The sequence below is a fragment of the Molossus molossus genome, unplaced genomic scaffold (assembly GCF_014108415.1).
Source record: "Molossus molossus isolate mMolMol1 unplaced genomic scaffold, mMolMol1.p scaffold_m16_p_11, whole genome shotgun sequence".
In the NCBI taxonomy this organism is placed as follows: Eukaryota; Metazoa; Chordata; class Mammalia; order Chiroptera; family Molossidae; genus Molossus; species Molossus molossus.
In genome coordinates, this window is record NW_023425346.1 from 83713796 (window position 1) to 83732468 (window position 18673).

At 36.1% G+C, this 18673-nt stretch overlaps 1 protein-coding gene across 26 annotated transcripts in view; it reads left to right on the forward strand.

The window, feature by feature from the left end:
• The window catches only part of MAP2 (microtubule associated protein 2), a 283366-nt gene that overhangs the window by 247656 nt on the left and 17037 nt on the right, over window positions 1–18673 (forward strand). For 10 of the 26 annotated variants that reach the window (XM_036253788.1, XM_036253789.1, XM_036253793.1 and 7 more), the window contains 4 exons: window positions 790–851; window positions 4180–4362; window positions 5313–5460; window positions 10396–10736. In XM_036253788.1, coding sequence (XP_036109681.1) covers window positions 790–851; window positions 4180–4362; window positions 5313–5460; window positions 10396–10736 — 734 coding nt within the window. The remainder of the gene's footprint in view (window positions 1–789; window positions 852–4179; window positions 4363–5312; window positions 5461–10395; window positions 10737–18673) is intronic. The other 16 variants (XM_036253799.1, XM_036253801.1, XM_036253800.1 and 13 more) reach the window with 4 other exon arrangements.

An 18673-nucleotide genomic window follows, 5' to 3' on the forward strand; every position in this document is an offset into this window, starting at 1 on the left:
TCATGGGAGCTCTTTAAGTCAAGTCAGGTAAGTCACCGACAGAAAACACAGTGGAGATAACGGAGCTTAAAATGAAGCATAAAAGAGTAGCAAGCGCAACAACAGTAACAGATGTGGTAAATATGTCATGCAGTGAGTTCATGTGTAGAACATGTTCGATATTACCAAAGTTAAAGTTCTCTCGTGTTTTCTCTCTCTGACAAGCTATTTTTCTTCCCTTCTCTTCTCACGTGAGGTGGTTCACATCAAACAAGTGTGTCATTCATGTTGGGAAATGAAAGGGTACAGAGGCAAAGGGCGTGGCTGACCAAGAGAGCTTGGCATACAAAAGGCAGAAATACCTGTAGGTATGCCAATGGCTACAAAAAGAGGGTTTGAGAATCTTCATGAGTCCTCTTTTATATCATGCCAACCCTAGATACCAGTCAGTCCTTAAATTCCATAGCATTCAAATTGCTATTCTGTGACTCCCATTCTAAAGGATCTATCCTCATGTAATTGTAACTTACAGGTGCATTGGTAACCGATAGGAAATTAACTGGTGTGCTTACCTGTGCTTTGATGAACCCTGGGATGTGTTAATTAGCACACCCTGTAGTGGGAGCCACATGCTATAATGTTGTTGTTATTCAGATTTCTTTAGGTTACTGTATTTGAGTCTCAATATACGCAAAATTTTGCTTTATGGGTCTGTTGACACAACTAATATCCAAAGGGTAATGAAAAAATGCATGTATGTGGTTTTTAGCCACTAAGTTTGGGGTTGTCTGTGTCTTCTCTTTTCCACAGCAGCAGGTGGTGAATCATATCAGGTTCCCAGTGTATTTAAACAGGCAAAGGACAAAGTCTCTGTGAGTAAAATAACTTTTTCCATATTCTTCATTTGAAGTTCCCTCTGGTATTAGTGGCAATGTTTTAATAACTTTAGATATAATTTAGCCTTTAGCTGTTTACTCTTAAATGTCATTTTTAATCATTCACTCACCCAGAATGATTCTCAGTGGCATTTGGGCATGTCTTAATGTCTTCCGGAATGACATGTGATGGTGGTCGGTGAGGGCAGAGCTGGGATTTAGGCTGCTCTTTATATTAATAAGACAAAACATGAGATAGCACAGTAATGTGAAAAAAAAGCCCAATTATTTACTTTTCATAGATTCGAGATAAACCATTATCATCAACACAAAACTAAATTTTATAATACACATACATTGTTGCTACAAAATAAGAATATGAGCAAATTATGCATGTAGATGAGCAAAAGTAAATAAAAAGAGATTCTAATCCCCTTATCTAAAGATAACTTCTATTACCCTTCTGATGTAAAATCTTATTTTTTTCTACACATTTATACATTTAATAACCAAAACACTATCAATTCTTTAAACAGTAAACAGAATTCTATGTTGTTAAACATTCTTATACAATATTTTAATGACTATATAGCATTGCATTTTATTTATTTATAGTGTACACTTAGCTCCCTATTATTTGACATTCAAACTATTTTGTTTATTTGTCATTTTAACAATATTACTGTGTAAAAATCTTTTGAGCTGAATTCTGTGAATGCATCTGTATGTATTTCCTAGTAGTGAAATTATTGTTTCAAGAAGAAGGTTCATATTTAAGTTTTTGCTGCTGATTGTCAGATCGTCATCCAGTAAGATTCCACTGACATGTGCCCACCAACTGGATATAAAGTGCCCATGTCCATTGTTGTTACTAGATACTTCTGTCCTGTTTCTATATGTCCCAAGTTCTAGAGATGAAATAGCTTATTTTTCTAATTTAGTGTTATTAATGGTATTTAACTTCTTTATAAGTTCAAAAATCTTTATCATTTCTTCTTTTGTGAATTTTACTTTGTATATTATTAAATATATTTTTTAGACTTTCAAAAGATCAAAGTCAACATGAAGTATTTTCCTTCTTTCTGGCAGAAAGAAAAAAAAAAGTGAAAAAGTACAAATAAAATCCTAAGATTACAACAAATACTTTTAATGTTGTTAATCAGTAACATATCACAATGTTCTTGGTCTTAGCCATCATGTACAATATGTAAATTACAAGTCTTTGTTTAGCTTTTTAAAAACATATATGATTTTAAACTTCTGCTTTTTATTTATTGTGAAAAATAAGAATTTATTTTAATAGTAGCCACACCTTTTATATCATCTTGAGCCCAAGGGGTTTTATGTTGATAAAAACATGAATAGATATAAATTTATTTGGTTTTTACATAGAAGTTTTCAGACATAGTCCTAGACATACGGCAAGCAATAGAATCCATTTATTGCTTTAGTAAATATTAGTGTTTATTTTGAAAACACTGTGATTTTAAGATTTGTATCTCTTTACCTTCTGCTTCTGATGAGAAACTAGTGAGTTGTGGTGTTTAAGAGCAGGACTATAAGACAGACCAGGTCCAGTATTAGCTATATTTTCTTTTCTGACTGTGTCTTAATTTTCCAAAAATAATGGAAGGAGTAAAAAGTCCTATATCATAAGCTAATTGTAAACATTGAATATAGTAATTTTATAACATAACGCACTGTACTGCCTAGAACAGAATATTTATTTAACAGTGGTAGTTATTATTATTATTTGAAAGGTGGAAATCTTTGGGAGTAGATATCAAAAGTGAATTTGAGCTTTCCCCCCTTGGGGAAAGACTTTCAGTGTACATTGTTTGAAAACCTTTAGGAAATTTTTTTCAAGTCCCTTGGCCGTTGACTAATTCAACAGGGATTAGCATTCAATGCTTACATGTAAGACAGAAGCCATATACATCTTCTGACACAAAATTAACTTTTTCCTCATAAATAAATACCCATCTCATCTTCCTGAAGAAAATTAGACCATCATTCTTTCTGACTGTTTTTCATTTAACATCCCCTTTTTTCCTTTCTTGTAACCTCATTTTTTCCTGTTTCCTCAAACCCTAAGATAAACTTTTGTTTTTCTCTGGTATTCAGTCCATCCATCAGAACAGTCATCTCCAGGTTTTCAGTTGATCTTTGTTGTGAGCCTGACCTATGATCCTTTATTTCATTTGGATTTTTTGGTTTGTTTGTTTTATTTTCAGCATCAGATTAGTAGTTTTCTTATAGAATGTGTGACAATCCAATTACTCCATTTTTCTTTCCTAAAGTCACACATTTTGTAGGTAGCATCAGTGAAAAGAAAAGAGTGACTTCCGCTGACCCAGTGAACACTTCCCACACAGGTGCTGGGGCTGTAATTGGGAAGTGATTTGTGCAGCCCGGGAATACTCTGCCTCTGCTCCAGAAGCTGTGGAAGTTCAAGCTTGAGATTTTAAAAAAATCTCAGTTTCATCTGCTATTTTTAAACAACTAAATCATATTAATTATTTGAAGATGAAATATCCTTGGCTTTGTCAAGCCTGTCTGCATTTTTAATGGAGTTTCCCATGAGACATGTGGCCTCCCAGCATAGCTTCCTTTCAAAACCATACGCATCCAACCCACTCACTTAAACTTGCCCACAATCTCCCGCTGGATGCTCAACACCTGTAAATTCAGTCTTGTGGTTTTTCTGGGCAATCTCTTCAGTGCTGGCTCTCATTCTTTGAATTTATAATACATCATACAAACTGTAGTCTATGCATAAAAGTGTTATGAGTTTTATGGTATAACTTGGTCCCCATTTTGCATTTTATTCATAAAATAAACTCATATATAAACTTTGCAGTTTTCTGATGAAATCAATGTAGATAATCTACAAATATATTTGCTCAACTTAAACATTTTTTATTATTAAATTTTAAATATACCTTGTTCTAAAGTTCTTGAAATGTGACCACAATATTTGTAATACATACATCTTAAGAACTGTGTTTATCAAAGGAGCAATTCCAACAGATTTACAGGATAGGAACATGTAAGACCTATGGATTAGTCAGTAACCTTTTACATAGAATCTATAAAGAATATTTTAATTTATATTCTCATATATCTTAAGTTAAAAGGAGGTATACAATGAAAGTCTCTTGTTCTTATATAAATATACATCTCTATCATCGATTATAAATATTTATCATGTGTTCTTATTTAAAGTATACATTTATTTTCTTATATGTTTATACATTTTTTAATTTTTCTTTTACTTCATAGTTTGGTTTATTTTGTGCTTTTGTTTGTTTTCTTTCATGGCTAGAATTCTACCTTGTCAAAGATTCCTGCCCGACAGGGTAACACAAAATCCCCAAGGTGCAGCTCAGCCTGCCCTAGTCCGACTAAAAGGACTACATTTTCTGACAGTTTTTCAGTACAGCCCAGCTCAGCGGGCTCCGCAGACCGTTTGCCATACTCAGAATCAGGGACCAAGGTAAGGCAGCAGGTCAGTCAAAGGTGCAGAAAGGAATATAATTTGGGAAAAGGTTACAGGCCACCGTTCAATAAATGAATAAAAGCATAGACTTTCAATTATAATGTAATTGCCATATAAACAGTAGACCCTTATGAAAAAAAAAACAAATTAAAAGCTTGAATAGCTATGGACAGTCTAGCCACTAAAAAAATAGCAAATGTCTTTTTCTAGGTATACCGTTCATTTTTACTATTTATTTGATGTTTGATAAAATTTCAAATACAAAGTATATCAAACATAATATTGCATTTATCACATTATATATAATATTGTATAATCTAACAATAACAAGTTACGTTGTATATAATACAATAGAAAGTTTGGACTTGGCATCAGACACATCAGGATTTAATACTAACCTCTGCCACCTACCAACTTGGTGATCTTGAAAAAATATTACATAAATTGATTAGACCTGTCTCCTTGGCTATAAAATGCATATGACTTTTTGTGGTGAGAATGGAATCATGAACGGATGTACATTGCTTCCAGTTCCTGGCGCTAAGTGCACAGTACGTGGCAATGGTCAGTGTCAGGAACATTAGGCATGCGATCCCTACTGCCACTCCCTTCTGATTACTAGATGATCATGTTAATAAAGGGTGTTCTGTAAAATTACTAATTTACTGAAAATTACTTGAGTGAATTCATTTTGCTTATGTTATCACTTAGAACTGGAACTTCACCATCAATTATCAACAGTAAATCCGAAGTAATATATTGTTTACAACCTTTAGGTGAATATGGATTCTAAGTGTTGAAGTAGAAATGCCTAAATGCATGTGAAATTCAGTAGTGTGTATTAAAAGGAATTCATCTATCAGCACAGGAGGGAAAATATCCTGAGCAATGTAATCACCTTGTATAATGAAAAATGAGGAGTCACAAGAACTCAATGTCCTTTTGTTTTCCCCAATCAGGACGGAGTCACCAAGAGCCCAGAAAAGCGCTCTTCTCTGCCGAGACCCTCCTCCATCCTCCCTCCTCGCAGAGCTGTCTCAGGAGACAGAGATGAGAATTCCTTCTCGCTCAACAGTTCCTTCTCCTCTTCAGCGTGGCGGACCACCAGTAGGTTATTTTGGTTTGGCTTCCTTTCTAATCATTTTTTTAAAAATCCTTAGTAGAGTGGAGTAGAGCTTATGTATTCATACTTTACATATGTCAAAGCATGCCTTAAAATCACATTACATTTGTCCTAAGAATCAGACTATCCAGACTGTTCATGGGTCCACAAGAGCTGTCTGAATCAAAATGATTCATGGAGGAGCCCTGGCTGGTTTGGCTCAGCGGTTAGAGCATCGGCCTGCGGTCTAGAGAGACCCGAGTTCAGTTCCCGCTAGGGGCATGTGCCTCGGTTGCAGTTTGTCCCTGGCCCTGGTTGGGTCATGCAGGTGGCAGCCACTCGATGTGTCCCTTTCACGTCAATGTTTCTCTCTCTCTCTCTTCTTCTCTCTCCCTCCCACTACTATCTAAACAATAAACAAAAAAATGTCCTCGGGTGAGGATTAAAAAAAAATGATTCATGGAGGAAATTAGTATAGACTGCTTTATTATGCATTAAATAGGATTGAAACAAAGTCATTTTTCTCAGAATATATTTCTTCTTTTAAGTTTAGAGTAAAAATGAATTTGAAAGAAGCAATTGAGAAAACCAGTAGTCAGGGATTTAAAAAAAAATATATATATATATATATGTGTGTGTGTATATATGTGTGTGTGTGTGTGTGTGTGTGTGTGTATGTAAACTTAACTCTAGAATTCCAAGTTCTAAAACCTAACTGGAAAGTAAACAATCAAAACCTAAGATCCTGCTCAATTTGTTAAGCATTCGCCTTCCCATCAATCTGTAAACAGAGCATGTTCTGTGTAGTGGCTTCAGTTTCTTCTGACTGATGGCCCGTCATGAACTGCTTGACATTATCACAGTGTTTGTAACGAATAAAGAATATAAAAATGTTCCAATCACTCATTACCTACTATATATTGTATTGCTACAAAGACTATCTAGTAAAGCATGGGTTCAAATTATTTTCATAAATGTTTCTATTACACCAAAAATAGCTACCATTTATTGAGCCCATAGAGATGCTAAAATCTTAGGACACAGTTTTCACTCAATTTAATTAAAATGCTAATGGTTAGGTGTTAATAACCTCATTAAATCCACGAAGGAGAAAACTGACCTTTTAGAGAGGGTAAATTGTCCAGTGCTACACAGCCAGTAAGTGGTTGAATGTGGTTTTCAGCCCACCAATAATTTCACAACCTGTCCTCTAATGTCTTCTCTATATTTATTTGGAAGAAGTAGTTCTAGAGAACTGCTCTATAGAATCACTAGAAAAATAGTACAGTATCTCTGTAGTTTAAAAACCATTACAAAATGATGGAAACATTTGAAAAATAGTATCTGTTTAAAATTTATTACAAAATGGTGGGAATTGCCACTATTATCACATTATGGTTGACTTCACCTCTTATTTTTTAAGTATTTAATAATTGGCCCACTTGAAATGTGACTATTTTGCATGACATTTAAACAGTGGTTTTGTCTACAATGAAAGTGTTTATTATAATTAGAGCAATTGTGTTCTGCATCATTTACTTTCATGAAGTATTAACATCCTTTGAAATAAATGCTAGGAACACTTTGAAATCACTGAAATTCTTTTTTACCCTAGCGAAGATTAAGTGTTCCAATGAAATTGCAAAGAATGCAGAGTTAGTGATCTCTAGAGAAAAAGACTTTAACTCCGGATACCTGGACTGGGGTGTAACCCCGGGGGTGTTAAGACAAGACAGAGGCATCAAGTGCTCTCCAGAGGCACACCATGAATCATGCTTGTGTTTGTTGCTATGGAAGCAAAATGGTACTTCCTCCATAAACGCACAGCTTCAAGCCACCGTGATCTGCCCCTTAAAATGTATTTGTATATAAATTGCTTTTACATTTTGAGTCAATTCTATTTTGACTTTCTAACTTGACTTACGTAAGCATGTTACATTGTTTTATTTGGTAATGAACATAACATGCTCTGATACTCTAAGGACATAAGGTTAGTTTGATCTCTACATAGCAATAGTGGCTCAGGGACAATTAGAGGAGTGTATAATTTGCCTGTCATCTTTTTAACTGCATACAAGAATGTTCTGGCAGTTTGCACAGCTATTGAAAAGATTTCAAAGAAACAGTGATATGCTCCAAGTTCATTTAGCCCAAAAGGAGGGATAGACATTGTCACTGAGTAGCTGACAAGAGAAAAAAAAGCATCATTTAATAAAATCATAAATATTTTTCATTGTTTTAGTATCTTGGATTTAACCCTTTTAATTTTAGAACATTTAGGAAACACTCAAATTTGTTATTTTTATAACTAGGACATAAAATTTATTGCAATAAAAATTGATTACATCTATTGAACAGCAGTGTTAACAGCATCATATTTGTGATTTTTTTCCCTCATTCTCCAGATGTAACTCAAAACCTTTATCCTTCAGTTTTCCAAACCTTAAAGCCTTTTTCTAAAAGTATAGAAATGGCTTTTACTCTTAAAAATTTTTTTATTTTTTAGGTAAAAATTGTTAAACACATCTAGAGTATTACTTTAGCTTAAGCTCTATAAAGTAGAGAGAAAACAGCAACCCCAGCACACTTTGATACATTCTGAATCCAGCTGGAACCATTAAAAAAGGAAAATCTGTTGAGTACCTCCTGTGCTCGGACCCTGGAAAGGTGCCAGAGCTGAGTACAGTGACACGTGATACAGGACAGATCCATCTCTGAAATGACCTGAGTTACTCAGAGATGAGGAAGTCATAGAGAAAACATTTGGGGCAGAAAAATAAGGTTTTTCAAAGGACATAGTGACTAACTCAAGCCTGCATCAAAAACTTGGCCCATAAACAAACTTTGCAGCACAGAAGCTACAGAAAGGCAAGGTGGGTATGGATCATCCTGGTTTCAAAATGCCATTTTGTACAAAGCAATAAAAATCACAGAATGCACAGTAATTTATCACTACAGTCTTCTCATATCTCATTTCATATTGTCAGTTGAAGAGTTTACCGGTTTTGCCCTTATGTTACAAGACCAAAGGGACACAGGACAGCTTTTACTTGATATGTGAAAACTGTTCAGTGAAAGAGGAAGTAAATTGTTCTGTTGCTCCAGGTGATCAAACCCAGACCACTGAGTAGCTTCATGTCGTCTGTGTACTGCAAGTACCTGAGAAGCTTTGCTGAGCTTCCTAATTGTAAATATTTGGGCAGATTCATTGTTCCCTTCCAAGGAAGAACTCCCTGCGCTGGTGATCAGTTGCTTTGGATGACTCTAAGATCCCTTCCATGTCATTGGGTTTAAAATTAATGAGTCATATTTTCATCCTCTATAAGATTTCTGGATGATTCATTGATTTTTACAAAGTACACGTACTCAGTGGTAAAAAATAAAAGTAAAAATCATGCCCTTCCAATGAAATAGCAAAAAAGTAAAAGAATTTGTATAATAAATGTAAACAATGTAGATAAGTGTTTTATAAAATGGAATCAGTGTATTATACTAAGAGAAAATATTTTTTTGTTTAGGAAAAGTTAAGCAAATATTAAGAAGCTAAGTATCATGTCTGGCTTAGAATTTATTTTATTTTATTTTTTTATCCTCCCTTGAGGACATTTTTCCATTTTTTGTTCAGGTAGAGTAGGAGGGGGAGAGAGGAACAGAGAGAGAGAGAAACATCTACGTGAAGGGACACATCGAGTGGCTGCCACCCGCACGACTGACCAGAGCCGGGGACAAACTGCAACCGAGGTACATGCCCTTAGCGGGAACCGAACCCGGGTCTCTCGGGACCGCAGGCCGACGCTCTAACCGCTGAGCCAAACCGGCCAGGGCTGGTTTAGAATTTAGTATTATCTGGCTAAACGAGCCTCAATGTTCTTATTTTATCATTAGAGATAGTAAGAGCTACCTCTAACTATTGCAAGTGTTTTGGGGATTTTCTTGGTTATCCAGTATTTGGTATTCACAAAAGTGCTTTGAAATTTGTAAGGTATGCTTTTATTTATATCATTCTTTCAAAAACTTTAAATGTTATTCGAAAACACATTTGAAAGGATAATATGAGAGAAACATAGTATAGGAAAATGTGGGAAAGGAATTCCATGATAAATTGAGGCTAATGTCAAGTTGAGGCAAAAAAAATGCATTTTGCAATATCCTGAATAATTAACAGTGAGGAATTATTGATTTGACTTCAAACTACCAAACTAGTAATGAAGGTAGAGGAGAAAACACAAACAGGTACAAGATTTACTGTGAATATAATGTTAAAACGTCTAAGGAGAGAAGTGGACTTTTTTTTGGTATTAGAATTTAGACAGATTTCCTTATAAAGAAAACATGATATTGTAGACAATGTCTGACATCATTGACCAGCTTTCATTAAATACATTTGCAACTCACAGTGTTCCTCCATGTAAGCCAAGGGGGTACCATTGAAATGCAAGTCAATAAATAACTTTCTACACAGTTCAAAATTGTGTGGTTTAGATCACAGTTTTACATTGTATGTGCACCTGGATTTCCGAATGAACTTACTGCACCAAAGAATGAATGGTCTGCATGCCATTCAAGGTATCTCCAGTAAATATGAACCTACATAAGATATTAAGGGAAGACTCTCCTTGCAACTAAAGGCAGATCTGAATGCCTTAATGATTACCCAGGTAAAAAAATAATTGTTGACACTCATACTAGAATTAAGAAGAACAAATCAGGAAAACCAAAGCTTTACTCTTGCATAAATAGCAATATATGTTCAAAAAAATGTATCAGGTTATGAGCCTAAAAAAAAGGAGGTTCAACTTTTTGAGCGTTGTTGTAATTCATATTCTAAATGCTTTAGAAACTTAATGTGTTGGGAGTTCTAAGAGTTAAGGGAAGAAGGATACCTCAAGGAGCACTTTCTTACTCGAATTTTGGGTTTTGCCTTTAATTTGTTAATGTAGGGTCAGAGCCAATTCGCAGAGCAGGAAAAAGTGGCACTTCAACACCCACTACCCCTGGATCAACTGCCATCACCCCTGGCACCCCACCAAGCTACTCTTCACGCACCCCCGGCACTCCTGGGACCCCTAGCTATCCCAGGACCCCTCACACACCAGGAACCCCCAAATCTGCCATGTTGGTGCCCAGCGAGAAGAAAGTCGCCATCATACGTACTCCTCCAAAATCTCCTGCTACTCCTAAGCAGCTTCGGCTTATTAACCAACCACTGCCAGACCTGAAGAATGTCAAATCCAAAATCGGGTCAACAGACAACATCAAATACCAGCCTAAAGGGGGACAGGTAAGAGTTATATGAATACGTGTTTGCTGCCAGGTGTAAAATTCCACTGATCATTATGATGCCTTCCTCATATTATAAACTAACAGTTCTTACAAAAAAAGGGAGGTGCAGTTACTGGTTATAATTTATTGCCAAGAGTATGGACCTTACCTTAGAAAGCTAGTTTCTAAAATATAATGAAAGTCACGACACATCCATTTCTCCTGGTTATTATTGGATAAAAATTGATTTCCCCATATAAGAAAAACTCATTTGGTTGCCTACCAGATCTTTTCTAAATGTATCTTTATTGCCTTGTAGATTTTAAGAGATTAAAATTACATTTCTGATATAAAGTTGAGGGTTTCATTTTAGATCCTGACTCTGGGTTCATCTGACTGTATTTTAGTGATTCCATGTTCCTCTCCTCCCTTCTTTTCCAAGGATTTCCTGTGACATCTTCTACCATTTCCCATGTTCACTCCCAGTCAGGGCGTGGTTTCCCAAGTTTCTTCTCTGGCTGCTGTTGCCTAAACGTTGCGAAGGGCGGATATGCATGTTGATAATAATAGACAGTTCTCTATAGTTCTGATGAATAAAATTGTTGCATTAGAATCCTATTTGAGATTAATTGTATGAATAGAGTTATTAGTTAAGCTCTACCTATTAACTCTTAACTCCAGCTTCAGAGCAAACATTCACATCTTTTCCGACCAGGGATCTTTGAGTTCCGCCTTCACCCAGATCTTCCTTATCCACTGTATGTTTGGACAAAGCAATTCGCCTGGAATGAGATAATAAAAATATCATTTAATATTTCCCTGTGATAGATATCTATCTACTCGTAAGATAGTTTGGCTTTTCTTATAATTGAAGAAAGAAGAAAGGAAGCAATAGGTTTTTTTGTACATGACAAACTTGTAATGCCTTCAATATCCCAAGGAAGCCTTTCCTTTTAGCCGTAGTATTCTTGTCTGCCACCCTTTTTCTTGTCTCTTATATTTTCTGCCACTGATTCTGGTATCCCTCTTCATGCAAAGAAAATGTATTTTTAGGCAGGTTTAGAAGAAAGATCTTAACAAAATATGAAGTTATCAAGGATTCTGAGTCTCTATTGGAACAAAAATTGTGTTGCTCCTTCTTTTAGCAACAGAATTCTTTGCTAGCTATCTCATCAACATCCTATTCAAGAAAGCCCAAGAAATTAAGAAAAGTCAACCCAAAATTAGGGAAGGCACACTCAATGTGTCTTTTATAGAGCACCTCTAACATTCTATAATACTCTAATCATAGAAAGATATTATTGAAAATAAGGGCTACAGGAAAACTTTTTTTTAGGAAAAAAAAAATGGTAGCAAATTTAAGCCTATAACTCCAAAAAATGTTTTACTGTTCTTCCATCCATCAGAGTTTTGCACATCCAAGGAAAAGAAATATTTTGGGCCTTCCAGAATTATCCAAATGTCATATTTTATATTTATACATAAATAATTTTTAAAGGTGAATAAAATCAAGTTTGTAACAATTTAACGTTTACTATTTTAGCTTTTGGTGAGACACCTTATAATAAAGTAATATTATATATATTTAACATCAATTATCTTTATAAATATGCCCATGTCCTAGTATTCTCATGGGGTTTACTTCTTATATTTTGGAAGATATTGATACTTAAAAGAATGTGTTTCTTCTTAGAATAACAAGAATATATAGATTATTTTCATGATATTTTATTAAAACTAAAAAGAAAACTTAAATATATAGTTTGACATAGAAATTTTATAATATATGATTTTATTCAAAGTACTCCTCAAGGTAGAGAGACAAAAAGCCTGGTTTTAGCCTCAACTTTGCTGGACTCACTTAAACCAACCTGAAAAATATGAAAACTTTTTTTTTTGTCTTTTGACTTCTTTATCATATCTGGTTGTGAATATTTCTATATCTAATTTTAATTGACTTCTACTACATTTGTTAATTCATAAAATTTGTATAAAAACGTCTTATTCTTTTGAACTGAACTAAAACTGTCCTAGAGGTTATGATAATTAAAGACTAGTAAACATATATGACAGAAACATTATAAAAAGAACAAAAATATTCTCAAAATCACAATGTCATTTAAAGAAAATCTCCAGTCTACTAAGGGAACTGTTAACCTACTGTAAAATGATCCTATCTGAGTTTCAGATAACTTAGAAAAAAATGTATAACAGTGGAGTTATGAAGTAACTTTTGTTGACTAAGCTAGAGGTGTATCCTCACCAAGATAAGAAACAGATGGAAGGAATATACTTACCTTCTATTTTTGTCATAGATGGTATCGATGTATTTAAATTATAGAAGGAAGTGAGTTGGGAAATTGACATGCACTGCAGTTGAACTGTTTTTGTAGGAAAAATATATCACTCAACACGTGAACACTGCCCCCTAAAAAGCCTCCTTAGAGTGTATGATCTCAAATACAGGGAGAGCAGAGAGGTTCTTTTTCTGTACATGTTCAACTGGACATTTTGACTGAATTGTTAGAGTTCCCACTTTATAGAATGACTAGGAAAATATTTTGCTAAAACGTCTTAGAAATTGTCAAGATGATATGCAAAAAATCTTTGTGATCTGATTGGAAATGCAAAATGTACTTTTGCGCTGGGGGGCAATTGAAGCCACAGGTGTGTGGTTCCCAATTGTAAATTGGTTATCCTAGGACATTTGAATGGACAATAGTCAACCCAGAATCATTGAAGAGGACGGGACAATAGCAATACTTTCTGTAGGAGCCAAGTTTTGCAATACAGATACATGGTCTGTAGGTAGTGAGAAAGATAGTCACACAATTCTTACTGATGAAGATGGGAGTACATTTGTAGATGTAACCTTAATTCTCTGCATAGGCTCTATTATCAAACAATTTGGAGTGGTTAGATTGGATGTAAATGACAGAATTTTAAAAGTGTTATTGTTTTAATGTTCGCACAATCACTAAGCATTGGGAGAGGAAATGTATAATAAAAGATATATGAGTCAAGAATTCAACATCTTTCCAAGTTGAAAAGCTTTATTATCTGCCCTAATTTGAACAGTTTTTGATCTTCTGAACATAAGGTTTTGCGCTTATAGCTGTCATCTCTCCTTTTAGTTCAGCTTTCTATTGGCAAAGAGGCTCTGGTCAGTGGCTTAGTTCAGTGAGGCAAATCAATGCCTAATGTCATAGATAAGCTAGCTGAGCATATGAGGAAACTGACTGAAAGAAATAAAGTTAATCTTTTTAGCTAAAACAAATTCATTCTGTTGGAAAGAATATGTGCAATCCTGGATTCACTATAGATAATGATCTTGGCTAATTTAATTCAAGGCAAATGTAAGACTATCTTATTAAGTGCATTAATTTGAAACTATCTAAATATAGTTAGCTCCCTAAGCTACATTATATCTAAATCTACATTTTAGAATAAATCTCATCAGTTTTTTAAGAACACAGTTGTTTGATTAAACAAAGGTAGGAAAATAAATAATTTATCTGCATGCATATCATAAAAACATTTGGGCAACAACTCAATGAATGGCACTTTATACCTTGTTTGTGTGTTTCTTATAGGCATATTGATATGAAATATGTATAGATGTTTTGACAGGTCTCTTGTTTATTTTCTCCATTAGCCTTATGAATATCAGTATACACAGCACAATTTCTGTTGAAATTGTGGTAGTTGAAAGTTACTAATGAGGTAGTTTCATAAGGAGGTAATCTATAGATTATTAGATCGAGTACTTAGGTGGATCATGGCCTCCGCAAGGCCACTTCTGTGGATTTGATGGATTGCCTTGTGAATTATGTAATTCTTCATTCATGGAGCAGTCAGTTGTTGTCCGGTCAGCTGGACTAAAGATGGTGGCACCTCCACAAGAAACTCCTGTTCAGTAGTACTCCTCTTTGATTTAAAGAATCTTCTAGATTTGTCAGCCTATTACTTTCCCATTCATTGTTACCCTAGCATCTTGTTAAAAAACATATTTAGATAAATCTATCACACTAGAACCTATGAAGTATATTCTTATATTCTAGAAATAAAGCAGTCTAATTTCTGTCTCTTAGTTCTATATGGAGTCTTTGAATTGAGGAACACTGCATATCAGAGATATTCAGCTTCTTATAGTCCAACTTTCTTTTTTTTTTTTTTTTTTTTTTTTTAATCCTCACCCGAGGACACTTTTTCATTCTTTGTTCAGATAGAGCAGGAGGGAGAGAGAGAGAGAAACATCGATGTGAAAGGGACACATCGAGTGGCTGCCACCCGCACGACCAACCAGGGCCGGGGACAAACTGCAACCGAGGTACATGCCCCCAGCGGGAACCGAACCCGGGTCTCTCCGGACCGCAGGCCAACGCTCTAACCGCTGAGCCAAACCGGCCAGGGCTTCTTATAGTCCAACTTTCATATTTTCCAGAACTAGAGTCAGAAGTCCTCATATCACACACATCTGGCATAGAGGGCTTCTAATATCAACTTCTAATGGCTGAGCTATAAAATCAGGTTCTATAATTTTTATTTAATAAGTAATTCTTTGTCTACAAGTATGCAATTTTATATACCTTAGTCTTTTGGTGTTGTTTTTAGCTTTAAACTTTGTTGCACAACAGGAAAATGGTAATTTTACTTAACACTCCCTTCCACACCTTGGTTTTATCACATCAGAATTGAAATTTAAAGTGTTTGAACTTTTAAATTATTTATATGAAATAATTCAATGCAAATTATGTGTATTTATATAAATACACTGTTGAAAATTTGAGACCATTAAATTTGGAAAGTTATGCGGCATTTTATCATATTTTTGTATTCTCCTATAATTGACTTTATTTTTTTTTTAATCTTTATTGTTGAATGTAGAATGTATTACAGATGTTCCACATTTTTCCCCCATTGACCCCCTCCTCCCCACTCCCGCCCCCCTCCCACCTTTTCCCACACTATTGTCTGTGTCCGTTGGTTATGCATATAAGTTCTTTGGTTTATTTCTTCCCACCCCCCAACCCCTTTTCCTTTGAGGTTTGTCAGTCTAGCAATGAATTTGTGCTTCTTAATCTCTTCACCTCTTTCACCCATTCCCCTAACCCCCCTCCCAACTGGCAACCAACAAAATGTTCTCTGTATCCATGAGAATGTTTCTGTTCTACCTGTTCATTTTGTTTGTAGATTCCATTGTTCATACATATGTATTCATTGCCATTTTGTTTGTTCATATATTTTATCTTTTCTTCAAAAAGACCCTTCATCATTTCATATAATAACGGTTTGGTGGTGATGAACTCCTTTAACTTTTTCTTGTCTGGGAAATTCTTTATATGGCCATCGATTCTAAATGACAGCTTTGCAGGATAGAGTAATCTTGGTTGTAGGTTGTTGCTTTTCATCACTCTGAATATTTCTTGCCACTCCCTTCTGGCCTACAAAGTTTCTTTTGAGAAATCAGCTGACAGCCTAATGGGAAGTTCCTTGTAGGTAACTAGCTGCCTTTCTCTTGCTGCTTTTAAGATTCTCTCTTTGTCTTGAACCTTTTGCATTTTGATGATGATGTGTCTTGGTGTGGGCCTCTTGGGGTTCATCTTGTTTGGGACTCTCTGTGCTTCCTGGACTTGTATGTCTGTTTCCTTCACCAAGTTAGGAAAGTTTTCTGCCATGATTGTTTCAAACAGGTTTTCGATTTCTTGTTCTCTCTCTTCTCCTTCTGGCACCCCCAAGATGCGAATGTTGGCATGCTTGAAGTTGTCCCAGAGGCTCCTTACACTATCCTCATTTTTTTGGATTCTTTTTTCTTTTTGCTGTTCTGATTGGGCATTTTTTTGCATCCTTATATTCCAAATCGATGGTTTGCTCCTTGGATTTACGTACTTTAGTATTGAAGCTGTGTAAATTATTCTTTATTTCAGTTAATGCCTCCTTCAATTCTAACTGTGTATCCATGATTTCTAACTGGTCCTTTTTTATGCTCTTGAGGCCCTCCCTAAGTTCACCGAGGTTCTCACTAAGTTCATTGAGCATCCATATAAGCAGTATTTTGAACTCAGTATCTTTTAGGTTGCTTATCTCCATTTCGCTTAGTTCTTTTCTTGGGGTTTTGTTCTGTTCTTTCATTTGGGACCTGTTTCTTTGTCTCCTCATTTTGGCTGCCTCCCTGTGTTTGTTTCAGTGTATTACTTAACGAGAGGTATGGGGCTCGCTAAGACCAGATGCTGCTTGTTTGAAAGAATTTAGGAAAAACCTGAAGCAGGATCCAAGACCGGCCAATCCTATGGTTAAGCAAGTGGCAACAGCTTGGGTGGCCTGAAAGTTGGGTGGGGCCTCAGGGAGTCACCAGGGCGGGGCTACCAGTGTGAGCCAGGTTGCTGGAGTCCCAGATATGGCGACTGTCTGCCGCCCCGGGGAAGGGCTCACCAAAGGAACAAAGGCCTCTGACAGCACGTCTGTCCCGGAGAAAGCCCCCTCTCCAGCCCTCGCTCCAGTCCAAACAGCTCAGTTCTTCCCTGTGTGTCTCTGGTGCCCCTCGAGCTGCCTCCCCTCCGAGCTTAGAGGGAGAGAGTCCGATAAGTCCGTGCGCGGGCCCTTTAAGGAGCTGCCTGGGGCTCCAGCCCCTCAGCCTCCCTCAGCCTCAGTTCCCGCTGGTGTTTCCAGGCAGAAGTGATGGGGATTCTCTTCCTGGCACTGGAGCCCTGAGCGGGGCGCCTGGTGTGGGACGGGGACCCCTCAGTCCTCAGGAAGGACCTTCCCAGCCGAGGTGTCCTCCTGATTTTTCTCCGCCACACGTGGGTGTGGGACCAGCCTGTCCCCTCCCCCCTCCTACCAGTCTGATGTGGCTGCTGCTTTAATTCCATAGCTGTAGGACTTCATTCAGCTCGATGTCAGGCGGTTTTGAATGGTGGTTGTTCTGTAGTTTAGTTGTAACTTTGATGTGGTTGTGGGAGGACGTGATACCGCGTTTACCTACCCGCTATCTTGACCGCAAGTCTCGACTTTATTATTTTTAATAATTCTAAAAATTAATTTTTTAAAATAGAGGATAATGAGCTGAATTTTGAATTTTTACAGATAATATTAAGGATCAATAATGAAATGTTCATTCTAACATTAACCTTGGCATCTTTAAAATAACATGGTGAGCTAGCTTCCAGTTCTTAAATAATTCCAGAAACTCAAAGTAGCATCATCATTTACTCAGGCATTTATTCCACAGGTATTTATTGAGAACCTTTTAAGTGTTATATTGTGTTCTAGGTACTGAAAACATCACTGAACCAAACAGACAACAAATCCTGAAATTCTTACCTTCATGATATGTACATCTTAGAAGGAAAAGAAAGCCCCCCAAAAATGATATTAAAAAATTACATAAGAAAGTGCTAAGTGTGAAGGAGAAAAATAAAGCCAAGGAAGAGACTTTGGACACTGTAATGGGAAACTGTACTTCTGATAGGGTGCACAAGAAAGGCCTGAAAACATGATATTTAAAGAAAGACTCCAAGGAAGTGAAAGAATAAGCCATAATAATAACTGGAGGGAAAGTATTTCAGGCAGAAGAAACCACACTTGCAAAGGCCCTGAGGTGGAAGGAGGCCTGGCAGTTTCTAGGAACAGCAAGGGCATTAGTGTGCCTGAGGCCACATACATCTTTCAGAATAGAAAATCCATGTTAAATTATTATTTTTAATACTATTGCACCTCTTTACATAATAGGACTTTAATATTGCCAAATCAAAACTCGGAGACATCTTTTCATCTACTTTTTCCTTATCCCATATCCTGGCCAAGGTTAAGTAGTAATGATTTTGTGCCCCAAATTACTCTTAAATCCACCTATTCCTCTCAATATACTGCACAGCACTGTAGCACAGAATACATTACTTCTCGTTGATGTCACTGCAATAGTTGTTAACTGGTCTCCCTGCATTGATTCTTTTCTCT